Source organism: Cyprinodon tularosa, unplaced genomic scaffold (genome assembly GCF_016077235.1).
Source record: "Cyprinodon tularosa strain WSP-4 unplaced genomic scaffold, ASM1607723v1 ctg294, whole genome shotgun sequence".
In the NCBI taxonomy this organism is placed as follows: domain Eukaryota; kingdom Metazoa; phylum Chordata; class Actinopteri; order Cyprinodontiformes; family Cyprinodontidae; genus Cyprinodon; species Cyprinodon tularosa.
This window is the reverse complement of record NW_024039001.1, coordinates 395478-414699: the sequence shown is the minus strand read 5'-3', so window position 1 is coordinate 414699 and position 19222 is coordinate 395478. Positions and strand designations below refer to the sequence as shown.

Below are 19222 nucleotides of genomic sequence, written 5' to 3'. Positions count from 1 at the left end.
GAAGCCAGATCTTTTAGTTATCAGGCTCCTCTCCTCTACCAGTTTTAGTCCATGAGGCAGATACCCTTTCTATTTTTAAGGCAAGGCTTAAAACTTACCTTTTTGATAATGCTTATAGTTAGAGTCGCTCAGGTTATTCTGAACTATCTCTATAAATATACTGCTAGAAGCTTAGACTACTGGAGGAGATAGGGACCCCTTTTCATCATTCTGCTTCATCCTGTTTCTATTTTCCCATTCTAGAGTATGTGTTAGTTCAATCTCTAACTTTATGCTCTCTTTGCTTTTTCTCATCATAGTATCTTCATCTGGTCTGTGATACCATCCTGGATAGAAATATCAGCTGTGTTGCTGCATCACACCTTTGATTGTAGATGTTGGAGAATGGCTTGTTTTTCAATGTAGTCCTGTTTCTCTGACTGTGACTAACTGGATGTGCTCTCTTTCATCATCTGACATGGGGGCCGGCTTGGAGCTCATCTGCCTAGCTGTGTCTTTTCTGCACGGGGCCGCCTATGGAGCTGGTTAACTATTGCCTTTTGTATCTCAGCATCTTTTTCTATGTCTGCTTCTGTCTCCTTGAGCCCCAGTAGGCCTCGGTAGATTGCCGCTCACCGAGTCTGATTCTGCTGGAGGTTTCCTCCTGTTAAGGGGAGTTTTCCTCTTCACTGTCGCTACAAGCATGCTTGGTGTGAGGGATTAGAGTCAACGGGTCAAATCTAACTGTATGATCTGGATGAATTGTCTCTGTAAAGTGCCTTGGGTTGTCATGCGTTGTGAAATGATAAACTGAATTGAATTGTCGAACCAAGCCTTTTTTAGATTCTGGGTTTCTACCTATATTTCATGTCATAGTTGATACATTTGAAAAAATTCAGTGCTATATCTACTTTTAAACCCTTTTTCAAAAGTAGACATTTAAATTCCCAATGAGTTCATGGAAAATACACCTACAGCCAGGCTTTATATTTGATACTTACCTGCAAATCAGCGGACAGATATACTGAAACTGGGTCAGAAGGTATATAAAACCACAAACGTTTTGTCTATTGGGGTAAAATTCATGCAAAAAATGGTTCTCCTTCTTAAAACCTTCCCTCAAAAACATTTGTTTGGTTTTCGGTTGAATTTTATGAGATCATTGTTTTATCAAAGCTGGACAAACCTTTTAAAATGATTGATCATTGTTTGATATTTTAATAACAGAACAGTATGCCTGTAAATATTTATGGCCACAACAGAGAAAGGTACTGAAATTTAGTCAATACTTTACCATATGTAAATGTAGATCATTGTCAAAGACAGTAAAAAAAAGGGGAGATCTCAGCACTTTAAGTCATATTGTGCCGGTTGCATGTTTCTAGATGTTTCCATCACATCTCCCCCGTGGTTCCCCCACATATCCAGCCCCCTCCATATGAGTCATGGATCCACACTGCTGAACATGAGATGTCCTCACAATCTTCCCCCTCCTCCCACCTCTCTCCCCCAGCCTTACATGTATCCGAGAGACGGATGAGTCAGTGGCGGAGCACGCCGGCTTGGACCAAGCGATCAGCTTCCTCTCATCTCCTGTTTGTCTTTCGAGCAGCCGTCCATCACTGCCCACATTACTGTGGCTCAAAAGACTGTGATTCACGCACCAATCACTGTCTGGGCTTTAAAAATAAGTCCTGCCATGCTGGACCCCGTTCCTCCTGCTGTTCTGCAAAGTCAACAGAGAGGCAACCCAGCAGCATCCAACTGTGATTCTCACACACACAACAGGAGAGCTAGTGCTCAGTTTGCTGCATGACTTTGTGTCTTTTGCAGCCGGATCTCGTTGCTGTCTGAGCTCTGATGTTAAGAATTGCAAATATAATTTCTATCAAAGGTTATTGTTTGCAGTACTGCGAAAAAATCTGTGTCCTCTCACATATTTAGTTTGTTTTTGCTGTTTTTTTGTCATATTGTAATGTTTCAGATTATTGAATATGCTTTATTTACCTAGATAATCAGACTAAATGCAAAAGAAAAAGCTTTAAATTATGTTTTTTATTTATTAATTAAAAAAAAATGATGTTGAAAAGGAAAGGTTCATATTAAGACAAAAAAAAAAAACCTTCTTCAGATCAGCAAAAAACTTTTGCTGATGATTTGATCCTAAAACCAAAAGAATCGGACATTAATTGAACCAAACTTCAGTATTACTCTTAGGCCCGTAAAAGGGATCAGGTGTTGAGCGAATCACATTTTATTCCCAGAGATCGTCCAGTGTAATGTTGCTGTAATTTTAATCCTTGCCAAAGGCTGCACTGGTCCTATATTTAATCAGAAAGGCCCTAAAGTGCCCAATAAACTGGGATCAATGCTAACCAGTTTGCTTCACACATTACCCTCAGCATTATTATTCAGCTGCATCTGTGCCCATATCTGGAAATGTAGAGCTGTTTATAGCTTTTATTTAATGACACACATCATCTCTTCACAGATGGACAGTATAGATGAAATGAATAAAGCAATTTATGACTTCCAACTATATATAACCAACATATATGGAAGAAAAAAAAACACCATACCAGATTTTGCATTTCTGCAAGAAGTCAGCATTTCATACATTGACTACCTCTTCCTAAGTCCATTGATCTTACCACAGTGAGCCATAAAAGCCTTTTAGGACAGCAGCCAAGCTGTGGTTACCATGTAAAAGGCCATTAAAGACCAGGTTTCCTGCAGCTGCATGTCTGCGCAAGCAAAAAGCAAGCAAACCTGAGAAGGTATATGAGGCATAAATGCATCCTGAGAGCATCTTGTATCAGCTGCACATGGGATTAGAGCCATTGTAGTAGAAATAGAGCATAAAAATCCCATAGCATCTCAAGGAGTTCTTTTCAAAAGGCTAATTTTCACAAACGCAAATCTTCAAAACCACTGAGCACAAACAGTTACATTTTTTATACAAATATTTATTGCAGAGGAGGTATCTTTTATGTACATGCTAACACAATATAACACAATATAAACCTACCAAATATTCCCATATATTGATGCTATAAGCTTGTCATAGAGCAATAGTCATAACAAGCACAAAATACAGTGGGTTAGGGACAGTGTCACTCACTTTACAACTTGTAACAGTCCATAAAATATAACAACTTTTCTTTTTTTTTTGTTCTATCAAGGGCAGTGAAACATCAGTCCTACTAAGTTCTTGAATTCATGCAGAAGCCACAAGAGCAAGAATTACGACGTTACAGCATTGAATAGTAGTAGTAGAATTGCTAGTAGGCGCACTTGCCATATGGTGACACTGTGTGGTCACAAGAATATGAAGTCCAGTTTAAATAAAAACCGCTAGCCAAATGGAAACAGCATGGTTAATGGACATAAAGCTACAAGACACGCCATTGTCTATGTCAGGATGGCACAAGAACGATGGTTCAGGTTCAGACTTGCACCAATTCATTGATGATGATTATAAAATACAGTGATCATTTCCAGAGCAACTGACAGTTAAGAGACATCGCTTATGTTTCACAGAGTTAAATACACACACCAAAAAATGAACTGAGGTAAGGAAAATCATACAGCAAGCTCATAATCATAGATTATTCAAATCAAACAACAAACTGGGTTTACTGTAACAAAAAAAAGTGATTTATTTAGTTTCAAGATGGGATATTGCACTCTCAGTATTTTCATCCTCCTAAAATCAACTTAAACGCAAAAATATATTTGGTCTGTTATTTGAAATAGCCTTTTAAATATTGCTTTATTTATTTTTATCATTTCTAAAAAAAATCTGAGATGGTATTTCCCCCCCCACCCAAAAAAACAACAACATCTAAACATGTGCAACAACTCCTCTAAAAGCACAATAAATGGTACCAGGTCTTTCATCCCTCTTGGCAGTAAATCTGATGTGCTCCCAGGACATGTCTGTAAGTTTAGAAGTCCCCTTTTTGTCAAAGCAGCATGTAGATCACTAAAAGGTATTGGATAATCTCACTGTAAACAATATACAAATTAGGCCTGAAACAATTAATTGGATTAATCATGATTAATCAATGATTGAAATAATCGTCAACTTATTTAGTAATTAATTAATCTTTAAATGGAGAATACAGACTCTAAAATGTGTCTTCAACTGACAGATCAACCTACGTAGTGCAGTAACTATACCAAATTTGTTAAAAAAAAAGATCAAATATGTAAATTTTGCTTTTCAGATTAAAAAAACGTTTTCCTCTGTCAATATGCTCTATCTAGAATTCTTCAAGTGGAAATGTTTTAGTTTCACCTGGATTAATTATGCTAAAGTCTTCTTTAAGGAACCTTTGGCTATCCAATTATTGATCGAAAAAATAATAGACAGATTCATCGATTTGTAAAATAATTGTTAGTTGCAGCTCTAACACAGATCAATTAAAGTAATAAAACTGAAACGTGTAAAACATGTACACCTCGTAAAACCTAGACATTTTTCCAAACAAGAACATTATTGAAAAATACTGCCTTATTTCAATGAAGTTTTTCGTGGTGTAGGCACAGATGAGTGGCTAATTTGAAGCGCCAGAATTGAATGTGTCTTTAAAACTCAAATTGGCCAGCCAACTCTTATGCTACGTTTTGTTATTGAGAGCTGGTCTACATCCCATGGGGAAACCTCAGACCCCTTATTGTCTTTCGCTGTGATGTTTACACTAGCTATTTAAGTAAGCATAAATTGATGAGTTGATTTTATTCTGAAATTCACCAAAACTATTTCCTGTCTGGTGCCAAAGTTTTACATCTTGGCTCATTTTTTCCCTTGCATTTGACATGGGACCGCTGTGGCGTCCAGTAAAAATGAAAACCTTGCCGAATTTTTTGCAGCCCTGAACAGACTTTAATGGTTTTTGTTTTAGCCCAGTGTAATTTCTAGCTTTTTTGTTTCACTTTTTTTGAAAGTGAAAGTTACCTGTCAAAGGTAATCCATTTTTAAGGACCTCTGTATGAGTTTAATAGGGATTGCATTTGGTTTATATGGTTTTATTGTCATTTGTGGTATTTAACAGTAGACTGCACTGTTGAGAAACCAGTTTCTACATTAGGTCACCAAAACACAGAGTGAATTTTGCAACACAATAAGGAGTGACTATTAGAAAGGGATTATTGGTTTCTGTGTCGAAGCATCCAACAACCCAATAATAACCGTACCTGCCAGTCGTAAAAAGAAACCAGACTTTTCACTGTAATGGATAATCAGCTGGACCAAAGCAGAGGTGGCTGCAGTGCAGTGGTTTTGTAAGCAAGAGGTATGACCTGATGAATAGTCCAATCGTGTAGAATGATGATTCTCTTTTCTGCATTGCCAATTACATCTTTGTGTTTTTTTTTGTATTACACTATATTAAGAGAGAACTATCAATCCTGCCAATGTTGCTTATCCTGGTAAAATACTGAGGATTATCACATGGTTTGGTAAAAATGAACAGTTACATACTAAACTGGCCTGTATGGACTTTCCACTCTTTTTAAGGTATCCTGTGGTAAGCATGGGATCTTTTTTGTTGTCCACTGATTTACCAGGGGAGAAAATATAATTGCTGTGTGAATACTTTGCACTTAAATGTAATTTAAGTAAGAGAAGGGGCCATGCCTAACTGGCAGTGAACCACGAGAGTGCCTGAACAAATAGCACCTGCTTTATCTCATCATATCCATTGCAATAACTATTTTATTGCAATGTTTCATGTAGAATTTTTATTTTTGTAATTTTGGTTGTTGACTTGTTCAGACTTTCAGAAAGGATGTCTTAAAAGAATTGTGTCTTTGTTTTATGGTTACATTCAGTATAATCCCCACGATAATCTAATTTATACAGTAATAAAAGGCAAACATTTCTTCAGTAGTTATCAGACTATTATTTTAGATATAAATTTGAATTATTACTTTCCATGCAGACAAACAATTGCTGCAATTTGCTAAAACAATTTCTGAAATTTAAACTTGGATTTTCTGAAATTTAAACTTGGATTTTAATGAAAAAAAAAAAAAAATAATAATAATAATATATATATATATATATATATATATATATATATATATAAGAATTCAAACCTTTTCAAAGTGGACATTTTTGAAAAAGACAATTAGAAGTGGGGATGTAGGTGCATAATCTATGCATGCCAACAAGAGGTAATTACACCTTTAACCTTGATAAAAGCGGGGCAAGTTTTTCCTGTTCTGATCTCAAAAAGTGATCAGAGACATTAATGTTAGTTTGTACAAACTGTTTTGGGGTTTGGTTGGAGCAGGTTAGTCTCATTCTCTGTAAAAAATTCCTTGGTCCTCTTTCTGTTGGAATGCAACATTTACATAAATTCTTTAAAAATATATATATTTTTATTTCCCAAGTTAATAATGGAAGATTAATAGAAAGTTACAGACATGCAGGAAGAAAAGGGCCAGAAAAAGTTGTGTTTCCTCCTGTTGAAGCAACCTAACTCTGACTTTTGATTGTCTAACAAAACCAGATGAGCCACATACTGGTAAATATAAAACAGAAATGTTGAGAATAAGCATTTAACTGGCTTTCAAACTCTTTGTTTTAGTTAACCTTTATTCTGACTCAGTGAATGAAAAAAGAAGAGAGGGCCAGACTTGTGGGACATCTGCAGTCATATTTGGTGCACCACAAATATTTGTGCTGGCATCAAAAACAATGCGGGGACAAATTAACTAAATTATACTCCTGGCGTAGTCATTTCATCCCTAAGTACTTATGTTTTGTACCCATGAACAAGTCTTTTCATACATATTAACTTAACAAATTCATCACTGTTTAAGCATTTTCTCACATCGTATTTTCATTCTAATTCTAAAACCACTTTTTTTAGTACCTATGTACAATTAGGTATCACTTCAATTCAGTTCCATGTAGTTATGTGTATGAACTATGAAGAAAAATAATCGTCAAAATTTTTTAAACTCAAAAATAGTTATCCATCCATTTTAATTTTTTATTATTCTGATACGCTTAACCCCAAGTGGGGTCGCAAGGGATGCTGGTGACTATCTCCAGCTTTCTATGGGCGAGAGGCGGGGTACACCCTGGACGGTTCGCCAGTCTATTGCAGGGCAACACAGAGACAAACAGGACAAACAACCATTCACACCTAAGGAGAATGTAGAGAAGCCAATTAACCTAACAGTCATGTTTTTGTACTGTGGGAGGAAGCCAGAGTACCCGAAGAGAACCCATGCATGCTCAGGGAGAACATGCAAACTCCATGCAGAAAGAAAGAATTGAACCTAGAACCTTCTAGCTGCAAGGCAGAAGTGCTACCCACTGCACCACTAAAAAATAATTAAATAAAAAAAATATTCAATTAACTGTACTTTTAGCCTTCATTCAACTCATTTCAATTTAATAAAAAAAAAAACTTTATTAATCCCAAAGATAAATCAAATAATAAATCAATATTTTAGAGATTAGATCACTCAGAAAACCAGAATAACTCTAGGCAATGTATTCCTGATACATATTTATTAAAATCAAAAAGCCGCCTACCTTAAATATACTAGAAAATGGGGTAAGTTAAATTAAGCTATTTCAAATCTTAGTTGTCAAAATGGGTATAAAACATCTTCAAGTCATAAATGAATTTGCAATGATTGATAGAATTTATCCTGCTACTGATGGCTCCTGCCTCTATTTGATACCTGAAATAAAATGCATTTTTATTTTCATCTACTTGAACCTTTGCCTATCAGATTATTTCGCTTTGAAGGTAAATACCTTCATGGAAGTTACAAAACCTTTCAGCTGTGAATAAGTATATATCATTATTGGAAAACTGCATATACCTCCATATACCTATTTGTCTGGGTTGTAATCCTATTTGGACCAGCTGATTGTGATAGCGGGCTGTTCTGCAAACCATCATGGGAAAATCAACATGCGATGATCATCATATCACCTGTTTTTAAAGCTACATTTAGTGGTTGTTATTTGTAGCTGTAATAAACAAACAAACACGAACAAGGATAAGACATTCAGTCAATTCAAAGGAACTTAACTGCAATGGCTAGGTGTCCTCTGGTGTACCGATATTGACTGGAATCATATGTTTAATCATATAATAGACAGAGTAAAATAAAAATAATACAAAAATTTTCCTAATTATGGCAGGTCGTTGTATAAAATGACCCCATGTTGGGTATAAATTGAATCGACATCTGGTTGGGACAAAATGCCCCTTTAGTAGAAGACACGTGGAATCCTGTACAAAAAAGCCAAAATAAAAAAATCTGAGGAATGGCAAAGGGGTGATGTGCATGTAGGTATGACCCGTGCAAATGACCTCACTCTGTACTGTTTCCGTTCCCTGTGTAAACATGCTAAAAATATAAAAGCAATTTAGACACACATCCAGGCAAATCCAGTTCTGTTCAACCATTTTTTTTTTTTAGCTTTTAAGGGATATGCAAACAGGAGCACAAATATTGTTGAATGGGGGGAGCTAGCTAAAACATCAGCACTGGTCAGTTGATAAACAAGTAGAGTCCAGCTACTCTGCACCTGGCTGTGCATGCTGTTAATATAGATCACTGTGACAAAATCCAGACAAAAAAGCAATTTTTTTTTCTCCCTTCAGACTGGTACAAGACGATGCTAATAGTTAGGCACATAAAGTACATCTTTACAGACTTGGAAGCATTTTAATCTGTAAAGAACTACAATTAAATAGATCTAAAAATATATATTTATATATGCTGTATGTATGATTGCTTGTGATCAAATTGTAAATCAAGATCAATAATAAAGAAATAAATCAATAATAAAATGTATATGAAAGACAATTTTTGTTACTTAGCTGTAAATTGGTGATGTTGGCTAAAGTGCTAAAGATGGATTTTCCTCCTTTTTTGTCCAACAAATAAACTCATAACCAAGCACAGATTGAAGACCAACAATACCCTTTGCAATGGTTGCCCTATTCTTTGGCTTTGAAATCCTCGTTTCAAACTTCAACCTAAATTGCATCCGTGTGACAACAGAGAGAAAATATTGCGTGTAAACTAATGTAAAATATCTTCTAAATGTTGTCACATCTGGGTAAGCCCACGTAAGAGACAGCAAAATGAAAGTAAGGAGAGCAGAGATGGCAAAAGCTGATGTCTGACATTGCTTATAAAGTGAAACGATTGCATAATTGGTATACAATTTATATCCAGGAATTTCCCTGTAATATTCTGGAATGCTCTTTTTTGACTTAGTTTTGTCATTTTGTACATATTCCAAATATGTAAAACTGGAACAAAACCTTTGAAAGGAAGGCAACTTGTGGATTAACTTTGCTTCCAAGTTACCATACAAATAGTAAAAGGTAATATATAACTCTTTGTAGGTGAAAAAAAGAAAAAAATTAACTATAATTGAAGTGGTCCATTTATGTTCAGTGTCATGCCTTCTTGCTTGATATGCTCTCATCAAAATCCCAGGGGCAAACATCCTCTTTCTTAGCTGAACTTGCAGCTGCACCTTTTGGATTTGGATTGCTCTGCTTTTCTAAAGGAGAGCTTTTATCAGAGCCCATCTTACTTGAAGTGTCCTCAAAATCCCATGGACAAACTTCAGCCTTCTTTGGTTTGACGGCTCCAACATTAGCACTTTTCCTTTTTTCTATCTGCAGACCCTCCTGTGGACTCTCTGCATCCCATGGGCAAACCTCAGACAATTTCTGTTGGCTCAAACGTTTGTCTGATTTATTTCTGTCCTGAGCCTTTGTTAAACTTTTTTCGTCTTCAGCGTCTTTTGACTTTTCTTTCTCAACTGTCCTGTCGGATGTGGTACCTTTCTTTATTGAGGTGTATTCTTTAGATTTGGGGGCTTGTGCTGGACTAGGTGTCCTGTCAGTGTTTGGTGAAACTGCAGCACTGTCATAGTCCCAGGGACAGATTTCAGCTTTTGTTGTTGGTAGGTGCAAAGATGCTGCCCTTTTGGATGTATCTGAAAGGGAGGTTCTCCCTCGAACATCGACAGGGGATGTGGTCTTTTTCTGCTTTGCTGTTTCTTTAGACAGTGCCATTTCTGATGTCTTTTGCTGCTCTTCAAAGTCCCATGGACAAATGTCTGTACGCTTTGTTTTGGAGCTTTCTAAAGTAGAATGTGGCCTGTTTGACTTTGACTGACTAGACAATTGTTGCCTTGATCCTTCTGAGAGACTCTCACTTCCTTCCTCCCAAGGACACACCTCAGCTCGTACAGCGGTTGTTTTCTGACTCTCCTTTGAATGCCTGCCACTTGATGGAGACTGATCAGAAGCCTTCTGCTTGTGATGTTTGCTTCCTTTGGTGCTGCCTCCATGAATAGTTGTAGTTTCCTTGGGTGCTATTGAGACATGCTTTTGGACCTTGTTTTCTGATGGAGTTGGCAGATCTTCCAACTCCCAGGGACACACTTCTGAGACATCGTAAAGGTCTTTTCCCCTCCCTGGATCGGAGCAGATTGTTGGCTGGCTACTGGTCACCGGCTGCTTCATGATAGTGCCTTTTGATGCACTCTGTTTGTACTCAACCGACTGGCTGATAATCATCTTTGTTTGACAGTCCTCTTCTGTCTCTGTGCTTATCTTCGTGTCTTTGCTCTTTGGCTGACTCTTTTTATTGCTGTCCTCGGAGCTTTGCGTCTTTCCAGTCAAGCCCAACGTTTTCTCTTTTGCACTGGCAATAACACTCAAAGACTTTTGTAGCATGGATGCTCTTGGATGAATTGGTTTCTTATCAGCAGTAAGATTATGGGCACTGGCTGACTTGCAAACTAATGGAACAGACTCTGTAGATTCACTTGGTGCATTTATATTGTCACTGGACTTCTTTTTGACCAGCTTTTTGCCCATGAGTGTGTCCAGTAATGATCCTTCGGTTGTAGCCATCTCCATCTTCTCTGTCGCAGTTCTATCACCATCCTCATTCTGGTCCCGAACATGGTCGTAGCTGCTGTGGGACTTCTTCAAGGAGAAGACCTTGTTCTTTAATGTCTCGTCCTTGGTTGGTTTCATTTGATGACTTTGATCCAAGGGGTTCTTTTTCAGCATGCAGATGCTGTTACGATTACTCCCATGGTCCCCCAACTCTTTGTCTTCCCGGCTGCACTGCCGATGAACGGATTCGGGAATCTCAGTGATGCGCCTCATCAGTGAGCGCCCCAAACCTTTCTTGGAGCTTCGTTTCTTCTGCAGATGAGGATTATTTGCAAGCATCTTCTTTCTTTTGTAAATTTCCAGCTGGGAGTATAATTTCTTCAACTCCTCCTAAGAATAGAAAACAAAACACAAATGCAGAGTAGTGAAGCTATGTTGAGCTTCTGCTAAAGAGTATTCAAATGCAGGTACAAGACATGTTCTATGGTAAAACAGACAATCTACTCCACTTGAACCATGCAGTACAACTTCATGACAGATGACTACAAACATCTCTAAAAGACCGACTACTCAAAAATCGCATGCTTGCTGAAAGAAAAGCAAAGACAGGACTGTTCTGGACAGCATCAAATAAGGAAACAGCTTATTTTAACGTTAGTTCTGAAACAGCCTCTAATCTCGGGTCCTTGATTGGTTCCATCTGTATCTTCATCTGAGACAAGAAACCTGGAAATGATCATAATTCCACTTCCTCAATGAAAAGCTCTGAAGGCACCCAAATCTTTTGGTAGAGAGACTTCTTCAGCTCTAACAGACAAACAGATATCTCTGCTCACGTTAGTACGTTTTTCCCAAAGGCTGTCGCAAGACCTTACGCCACAGCCATTAATAGAACTGAGAGGGCCCATTTCTTCTGGTGTCTGCAATAAAAAACTGCCATGGCTCAATTTGTAGAGGGTTCAAAGGTATCGCCAGGTTATGCAAATTACAAGAAAGGCAAATGAAAACACTGCTTACCCGAATGTCCTCAGGGTCCAGACTGTGCTCGCTCCATGCTGAAGTAATGCTGCTGTTGAGGTAGGACCCAGACCGACCCATGTCCAGCTCATCCTCGTAGGCTTCAGAGGCTATATCATCTCTCATGTGGGTCCCAGCAAACAGAAACTGGTGAACATTTAAAACATTTGTTAATAGACTGTAAATCTTTAACAACCTCTTGTACACTTCTGTAAGGGATTTCCCTCAAACTGAAACACAGTAAAAGTGGCCTATGTGTACTCTATTGCCTGTTGATACATACTGAACACAAACTAAGAATCTCCTTTTCGCTGTTGCGTATGCCCAGTATGATAGATTGCTGGAAAGTCAATAGGCAGTCCGAGGAAATACTCATTTTACCACATGGTAGTTTAATGCACTTCCCACACAGATTGGCTCTAGTCTACATTGTTTAGCGAATTTCTCTCAACAATTGAGAAACATCTTAATGTGGAGAGAATTTGTAATTGGAAGACAGACCCACATTCTCAAAAAGTTTGCAGTAAGACAAAAAGAACAACAGTGGAGTACCTGATGACTTTTCTGAAGATCAGAGTGAAAAAAAAAATTTGGCCTGTGACTGTGCTATCTAAATATGTTTAGGTTGTTAGTTTTATTCAATCCTTTTATAATTTTCATTATAATAATTTTCAATATATAATATAGTCATTGTAAGTATTAACTTTTATTCTCTCCTTTATGGCACTGCAATGTACTTTTCTTTATTTATGTTCAGCACTTCGAATTGTCTTGTTACTGAAATGGGCTATATAAATAAACTTACTTTGCCTTTAGTTTGAAGTAGTGTTTAACCAACCTAAGTAATAAACTAAACTGCATTGTTTGGTAAATAGTATCAGTTTTGGAGTGTCTGTAATTCACATTTAATTCAATTGAAATTGCATTTTTAAGTGCCTTCAAATGTGTGTTATAAGTTGCTATATAAATAAACTGAATTAAATTAAGCAGAGATAAAATCTGTTAAACTCTGTAAAACTAGTGACCTGATTGGAGGTTAACTTACCAGTTTTAAAATGACCTTTAATATTAATCCAGAGCTACAACTGAATGGTTTAGATTAGTGCAGACTTTGAAATGGTCTAGTCAAAGTTACAGGCTTTTTGGAAAAAAAAAACGACACATTGCATCTGTGAATTATCAATGTTAAAGCTGAGTCAGGATCGTAGATTTTAGGTCACCTCAGGATATCATGTTTTTATATGTGTGCCATAAATCAACTTGTTGGCCTTGAAAGTGTTCATCTACTCAGCAGATGCAACACTAAAAGATGCCTGAAAGTCTGTGGCGTTCCTCAGATAAGTGGGTTTTGTTTTTCTCTGGGAAGATAACTCCTCCCGATAGATAGGCTGGCAGCTTCAAATCTGCGGACCCCTTTAGACATCTGATGCTCAAGGTATGTTTATTTCTTACTAATATAACTGTCTTGTAGGGACAACATCAGCAATGACAAAACCTATTTATCTGTTAGTAAAACCATTGAAATCGGAACCATGCAGTGCAAGACACTGGTGTGACTGTAGTTTCTACAGTCTTGAATTTAAGTGCCAGTTCAATAGATTACCATGGATGTTCTTTGTTAATTAAACTGATTACCATAATTTTTTATTTTCAACTTACAAACCTCTTTAGAAAAATTTAAAATTTATTATACATAACAACTCCTTAGAAGTGTTTTATAATGCACATGTCAGAACATTCCAGGCACTTGAGAGAAATCTGATATACAAGATTATTTGTAATTTCAGCAGCTCATTGAACAGTCTTATATAATATTTTCACATCCCTCTCTCTGTGCGCTATCATTGGAATCATTGGTATGCAAGAGTCTTTTAAGATTGATTTTTTTTTGTGTGTGTGTGTGTGTGTGTCATGTTCTGCAATAACTCTTTGTATTGTGTATCATCTCTTTATGGACAATGAGTCTATTGAATCAATCAATCAATCAATCAATCAATCAATCAATCAATCAATCAATCAATCAATCAATCAATCAATCAATCAATCAATTCACTCCAAAATAAGTCCTTAGATATTTTGCAAAGAATTAAAATACTGCACATAATATTTCTCCTTCTATTTAAACTCATTCACCACCTTGAGTCGCTATGTCTCAAATCCAAATTACTTACTATATATTATTACTATATAAATTACTATATACGTGTTTTAATGGGACAAAAATGACAAAACATTACAGATTTGAATACTATACAGTGCATAAAAACTCTGTTATGCCTACCTTGGGAATAAGCAGCAGACCCAGAGTAACTGTCACAGTCAGGTGGGTATGAGTGAAGAACAGCAGCAGCATCCAGTCTGGATGGAGTTCATGAGCAAGAGTGAACCTGTGAAGTAAACAAAGAAATACAAAGGAAATATAAATTAAGAGGCGGCAACCTAAGTTACAGAACCACTGCTGCAAATTTTAAGTAGACTGGGACTTTTGATGCACTCTGCTGTGTCTGCTTTAAACCTTTTAAAAGGGAGACCTCCAGGACAGAGTAGACGGTCTTCTTGTCAGTTCCACTGTTTCATATATTGTTCCACTTGGGTGATCCTTTTGGCAGCTATGACAGAATATTTTTCTTCAAGCCTTCACAAGGATTTGCAAAAAAAGAAAAAAAAAGAATATAGGAGATGTGACCTCAATCTGGTGTTAGGATTTGGTCTATTTTTACATCAGTAAGGAATACGCTGGGTAGGCTGTGGCGCAGCAGTCGGCGGGAAATGAGATAATTAGGAGCTGAAACAACAGTGGTGTGAGGAGTAACTCCAGTCTTTTTTTTAAATGAACTATCCAAATTTCAGCTCAGTGTGTGCTGAGCATTTGAAGGCATGTCCTCTCTGAAGCTAATTCAAGCAGCAGAGAACTACAATGCAAGCAAATGTCATATAGCAGTCTCATTAAAGTCAGCAAATGGGTAATTAATGAACAGTTACTGTGGTAACAGCTTGAAGGCATGAATGAAGGCAAAGGTCCTGCATGCAAAATGTCCCAAAAGCTTTAAAGTCTCTCCTCCTTCATGCTTGGTTATGAGTTTTTGTGCAGATGACAATTTAATAGCTCTGGTTGTCTCTGCTCAGCTTGAATTGCTCGCCCAAAGGATTCAAAGTCATGTCATCTCCACTCATTTTCTTTCTTTTCCCCTTCACCTGAATAAACCCCTGATGAATAACCTACTTGGAAGCCTGAGCTTTAACTGGCCGTCGTGGGATCAAATAGCCGGTTGGTGAGACAAACACGATAGATGCATCTAACAAACAGCGGAGAAGATTCTGGCCCCAGATGGCCACCGCTCAGAATCCACGCACCTAACCAGGGAACTGTGTAATTTATTAAAGGTGTCATCTGGCTGCTTACTGCAAAGAACTACAACAAAACAAGGCTTTAGAGGCCTGGTCATGATTAGGATCTCAAAAACCTCATAGAAAGAGCATTTCTTCATGAGCAACTTAGGCTTAAAGTATGGCTGTCAGTAACTTTACCTGTAATACCATCATAGAAAATAAATCTTTGCAGCGCTCTTCATCAGTAAGTAATGTGATGGGGCTGATCTGTCAGTTAGGGGCTAAAAATAGCTGCTGTGATGGTAGCTCATATAAAACGGCTTTGTACTGGGATTTGACATGCAGAGCGGAGAAACTTTACTGTGAAACGATGAGCAGATTGCATTACTTTTAGCCTACATGCAATAAACTGCACCTTCCCAGTTATGCTTTCTGATTTTACATGATAAAGGGAGGAAAGGTTAGGCATAATTCTCAGAATTTGCAACAAATATAAATCTCTGAAGTTTGAGTTTCTTTTCAGAACCCTTCACTTCATCTCCTAAAGCTCTGTAAAATTAGCATTTTTGCTGCAATCAACCTTATTTCAGATTATTTAATCAGTGTTTTCATTACAATGCACAGACAGTCCAATGGTGCACTCAGAACCACCTGGAGCTAAACCGGCTGAAAAAGATGGAGATTCCACACATCCTGCTCAGAGCTCGTTTAAATTTGAACCCTGTACTCTAATGGCAAAAACAAGCCGAGTCAGAGGTTAAGTCCAAATACTGCAACCCTGGTGTTCCTAAAACAAACATTCCAGTCAGTTGGTTTAAGCAGGTAGTATGACATAACTCTCCGGAACGTTTTTTCACTGCCCTCTTATCGCATATGAGCAGACTTTACCGAAGTAAATTACCCACAATTCATCACTGTGATGTGTGTGATGTATTGAGCAAAAATCTGGAGATATGTAGAGATCAAGCCTTTGTGCTCCTCACTACCAGATCCATATTGTTAACTTATTTGCCGTTAACCAGGTTGCCCTCGATTGTGCTTCATAAAAAAGAATGCAATAACTTTTTTTTCTTAATTATAACAAGTTACTAAACCACAATCTGTAAAAGGCAAATAATTTATTTTATTAAAGAATAAATGCATTTAAAAATTAAGATTAACATAATGCAATAGTATTTTGCAGGGCTGCTCTGAGCATGTCTGATGATATTGTCAGACAAGCAACATACCAGACAGAATGGAAGATGCATCCAATTCTCAGAAAAGTTGTACCTTAACATTCTTTGATGATTTCAAGATATAGATAATGGTTTAACACTGTGATAACATTATTAATGGAGACCTGTGAAAACAGCTGTTGCATCTAGGCAGTTTAAGCTGATGGTACAGATTGTGCTTCCGATACAAATACGAGTACCGACAGTCAAGTACTGCCCTCTTATGTTCTTCTTTTTCCCTAGCTCCTTTTCTGTTCTGCTCTATGCACACCTGTTCCCAATCTCCTCATTAGCTCTCTATTTGTCTCAGTCTCCCTTAAATACCCTCTCTTTTCAGTTCTTCTTTGCTGGGTCCTCCTCAAACTTCCACCAACTCTGTCTCTCTGAGCCTACCTCTTTGTGATTGTGATCCCCCTGATGTCTCCATGGTTTCTGGTTTGTCTTGACTCGTTTTCTTGTTTTGATTTTGGATTTTTGGACTCCTGGTTTCATGTTAATTTGGGCTTAGTTTTTTGGGGGGATTTTTGGATTCCTGGTTTCCTCTTTGTTTTTGGACTTTGTTTTCATATTTGGATTTTTTGGATAACCTGCCTCTGTTCTCAGTTATCTCATCATTAAATCCACAAGAAATTTGCCTCCCTGCCTCTGCTGTTGGGTCAACAAACCTTATCCAAATCGTGGCATATTTGTTTTCCTGGGGTGGTTAGAGGGAGCATCAATTGACTAAACTTGCTCAAATTAGAGGGTGGAGTATACTTAAACTAAAAATGTTTTTATTTTACTGTATTTGACAAATTTTCTTTTATCAGAGAGAAAATAAAGTTTTAAAGACCTGCATGAGCGTGACGTTGCAGCTGTGTATGTCTGACCTCTTAATATTTCTCTATTTTTTTATCTTTCCATTCTGTCTCTGTCTTTTGAAGTTTAATGTCTGGGTGAGTAATCACGGCTCCTAACTTTCTGGGCAGCAGCTAAAAAAATGGTAAGAGGAGAAACAGGCTGCATCTAGAGTCGATACTAATAAGCTGTTCACTGAGCTAATGTAATATATGTGAGCTGGGATTTATTGGATCTTTTTCAGGTTCACCAAGTAAAAAAATTACAGTTGCTCCAAAACATTTCTTAAGAGTTATTTTTTAAAAGAAAATTAGAGCGCAGTTTTGAACGAGTAAGAAATGAAACCTACTGTCTCATTGTTAGTTTATATAGTTAAATCAAGATATATACATACAGAAGGATGGTTGAAAAAATACAGAACTGCTTCATTGGATATGGTCTAGCCCCTATACTTTGGGGATCCATGTAAACACTAATTTTGCTGTTTTTGGAGCTGATTGCGCAAATAAGATCAATATATTTTAACTCCAAAGCCATACTTGTAGCACTTGTAATATTTATAACCCTGCTGCCTGAAAGGCGTAACCCAAAGGTGCAGGGGGCGTACAGTGGGGGGAGATCTTGGTCCGGTCTCAGCTGTGATTGAGAGGGGCACACTGGCACTTACAGCAGCACAAACATGACAAACAGAGCAATCCAAACGATCATAGTTTTATGACAGAGTGGTCGGATTCCCCTCCGCCATCTTAAACAGAGAAAGAGGAACTGGAGGAAGGGTCTGTGGAAGAGACAAGCAGCCCTGAACTGTAGCGGTTTGAGCCAGTGGCTCAGAGATTCTGCATAGCTGTTCTCTCCTGCCTCATATGGTGGTTCTTGAAGGGAAATCAATAATAAACCAATCATTCTAGATAAACTAAAAATGAATAACTTTCATGTTTTGTGATCAGTTGATAAAAAATAAAAGCCAAATCAATACTTTAAACAACACGTTTAAAGTATTGAACGTGCTTTTTTTTAATGTTTTAAAAACATTTTCTTTAACATTGATTTTATTTCCAATCACTTTAAGGTAATGTGACATTCACTCACAAAACCAGGGTTAAATCATAATATTAGACTGGATAGATCACACCTGTAGTGCTGGAGGACCCATATCTAACAAGATTTAGCTCTGTATTTAGTCTAACATACCAGAATCAAATGGCTGAAATACTCCGTCAATATGGAGTCAATTTCTGCAGTGTTCTGTTAATCATCTTAATACTTGTTTCAGGTGAGTTGGACTTAGCACACTTCTAAAAGTTGCAGGGTACCGGCCCTCAGGAACTGGAATTAACCACTCCTGGTATAGAATCTATAGATAATACAAACTTCTTTTTATACAATTTGAAAGCATTTATTTTTCTTTTATGAACTCTTGCGCTATATTCAAGAACATCATGATTTATATTAATTTTTTATAATTAAAAACTCAGGCATGAGTCAGCAGAGAGCAGCTGCGTACATCAGTTCTCCCTTGGTGAGGTCACACCTCAGGCTAAAGAAATATACCTGGAGAGGACGCCAAACAGATGGTTTTTAGACGCATAAGCAGCAATTCAACAAATGTGCTGTAAATCCTCATAATAATATCTTGCATATGTAGATAATGATATACAAAATCTGTTTGTACAGTTTGGCAGCAAAATAAAAAAATATTTAGAGGTAAAAAGGGTTTTAGAGCCAGTTAAAATATCCCAGAATTATTTAGATTTACTAAATTTCTGTAAAAAAACAAATATTCTTAGTTTCATAAAGTTGTATTTTAAAAAGAGTTATATGGGTTTTCACAAACCTTTCACAGTTATTTTTTTTTTTACTTTTTTGTCCATTCCTTTTGGCTGATTAACTTGCTGATACAAACCTTGTATGATTTTAGAGTTTCATGAGGGC

At 37.2% G+C, this 19222-nt stretch overlaps 1 protein-coding gene across 2 annotated transcripts in view; it reads right to left on the bottom strand.

Moving 5' to 3' along the window:
• Positions 1-8417: 8417 nt before the first annotated feature.
• gpr158a (G protein-coupled receptor 158a) overlaps positions 8418-19222 on the bottom strand; it is a 106446-nt gene continuing 95641 nt past the window's right edge. Inside the window, exons 9-12 of one of the 2 annotated variants that reach the window (XM_038291105.1) lie at positions 14188-14293; positions 11907-12053; positions 11726-11809; positions 8418-11279 (exon numbers count right to left, since the gene is read on the bottom strand). In XM_038291105.1, coding sequence (XP_038147033.1) covers positions 9429-11279; positions 11726-11809; positions 11907-12053; positions 14188-14293 — 2188 coding nt within the window. In that variant the 3' untranslated portion in view covers positions 8418-9428. The remainder of the gene's footprint in view (positions 11280-11725; positions 11810-11906; positions 12054-14187; positions 14294-19222) is intronic. The other variant, XM_038291106.1, reaches the window with a different exon arrangement.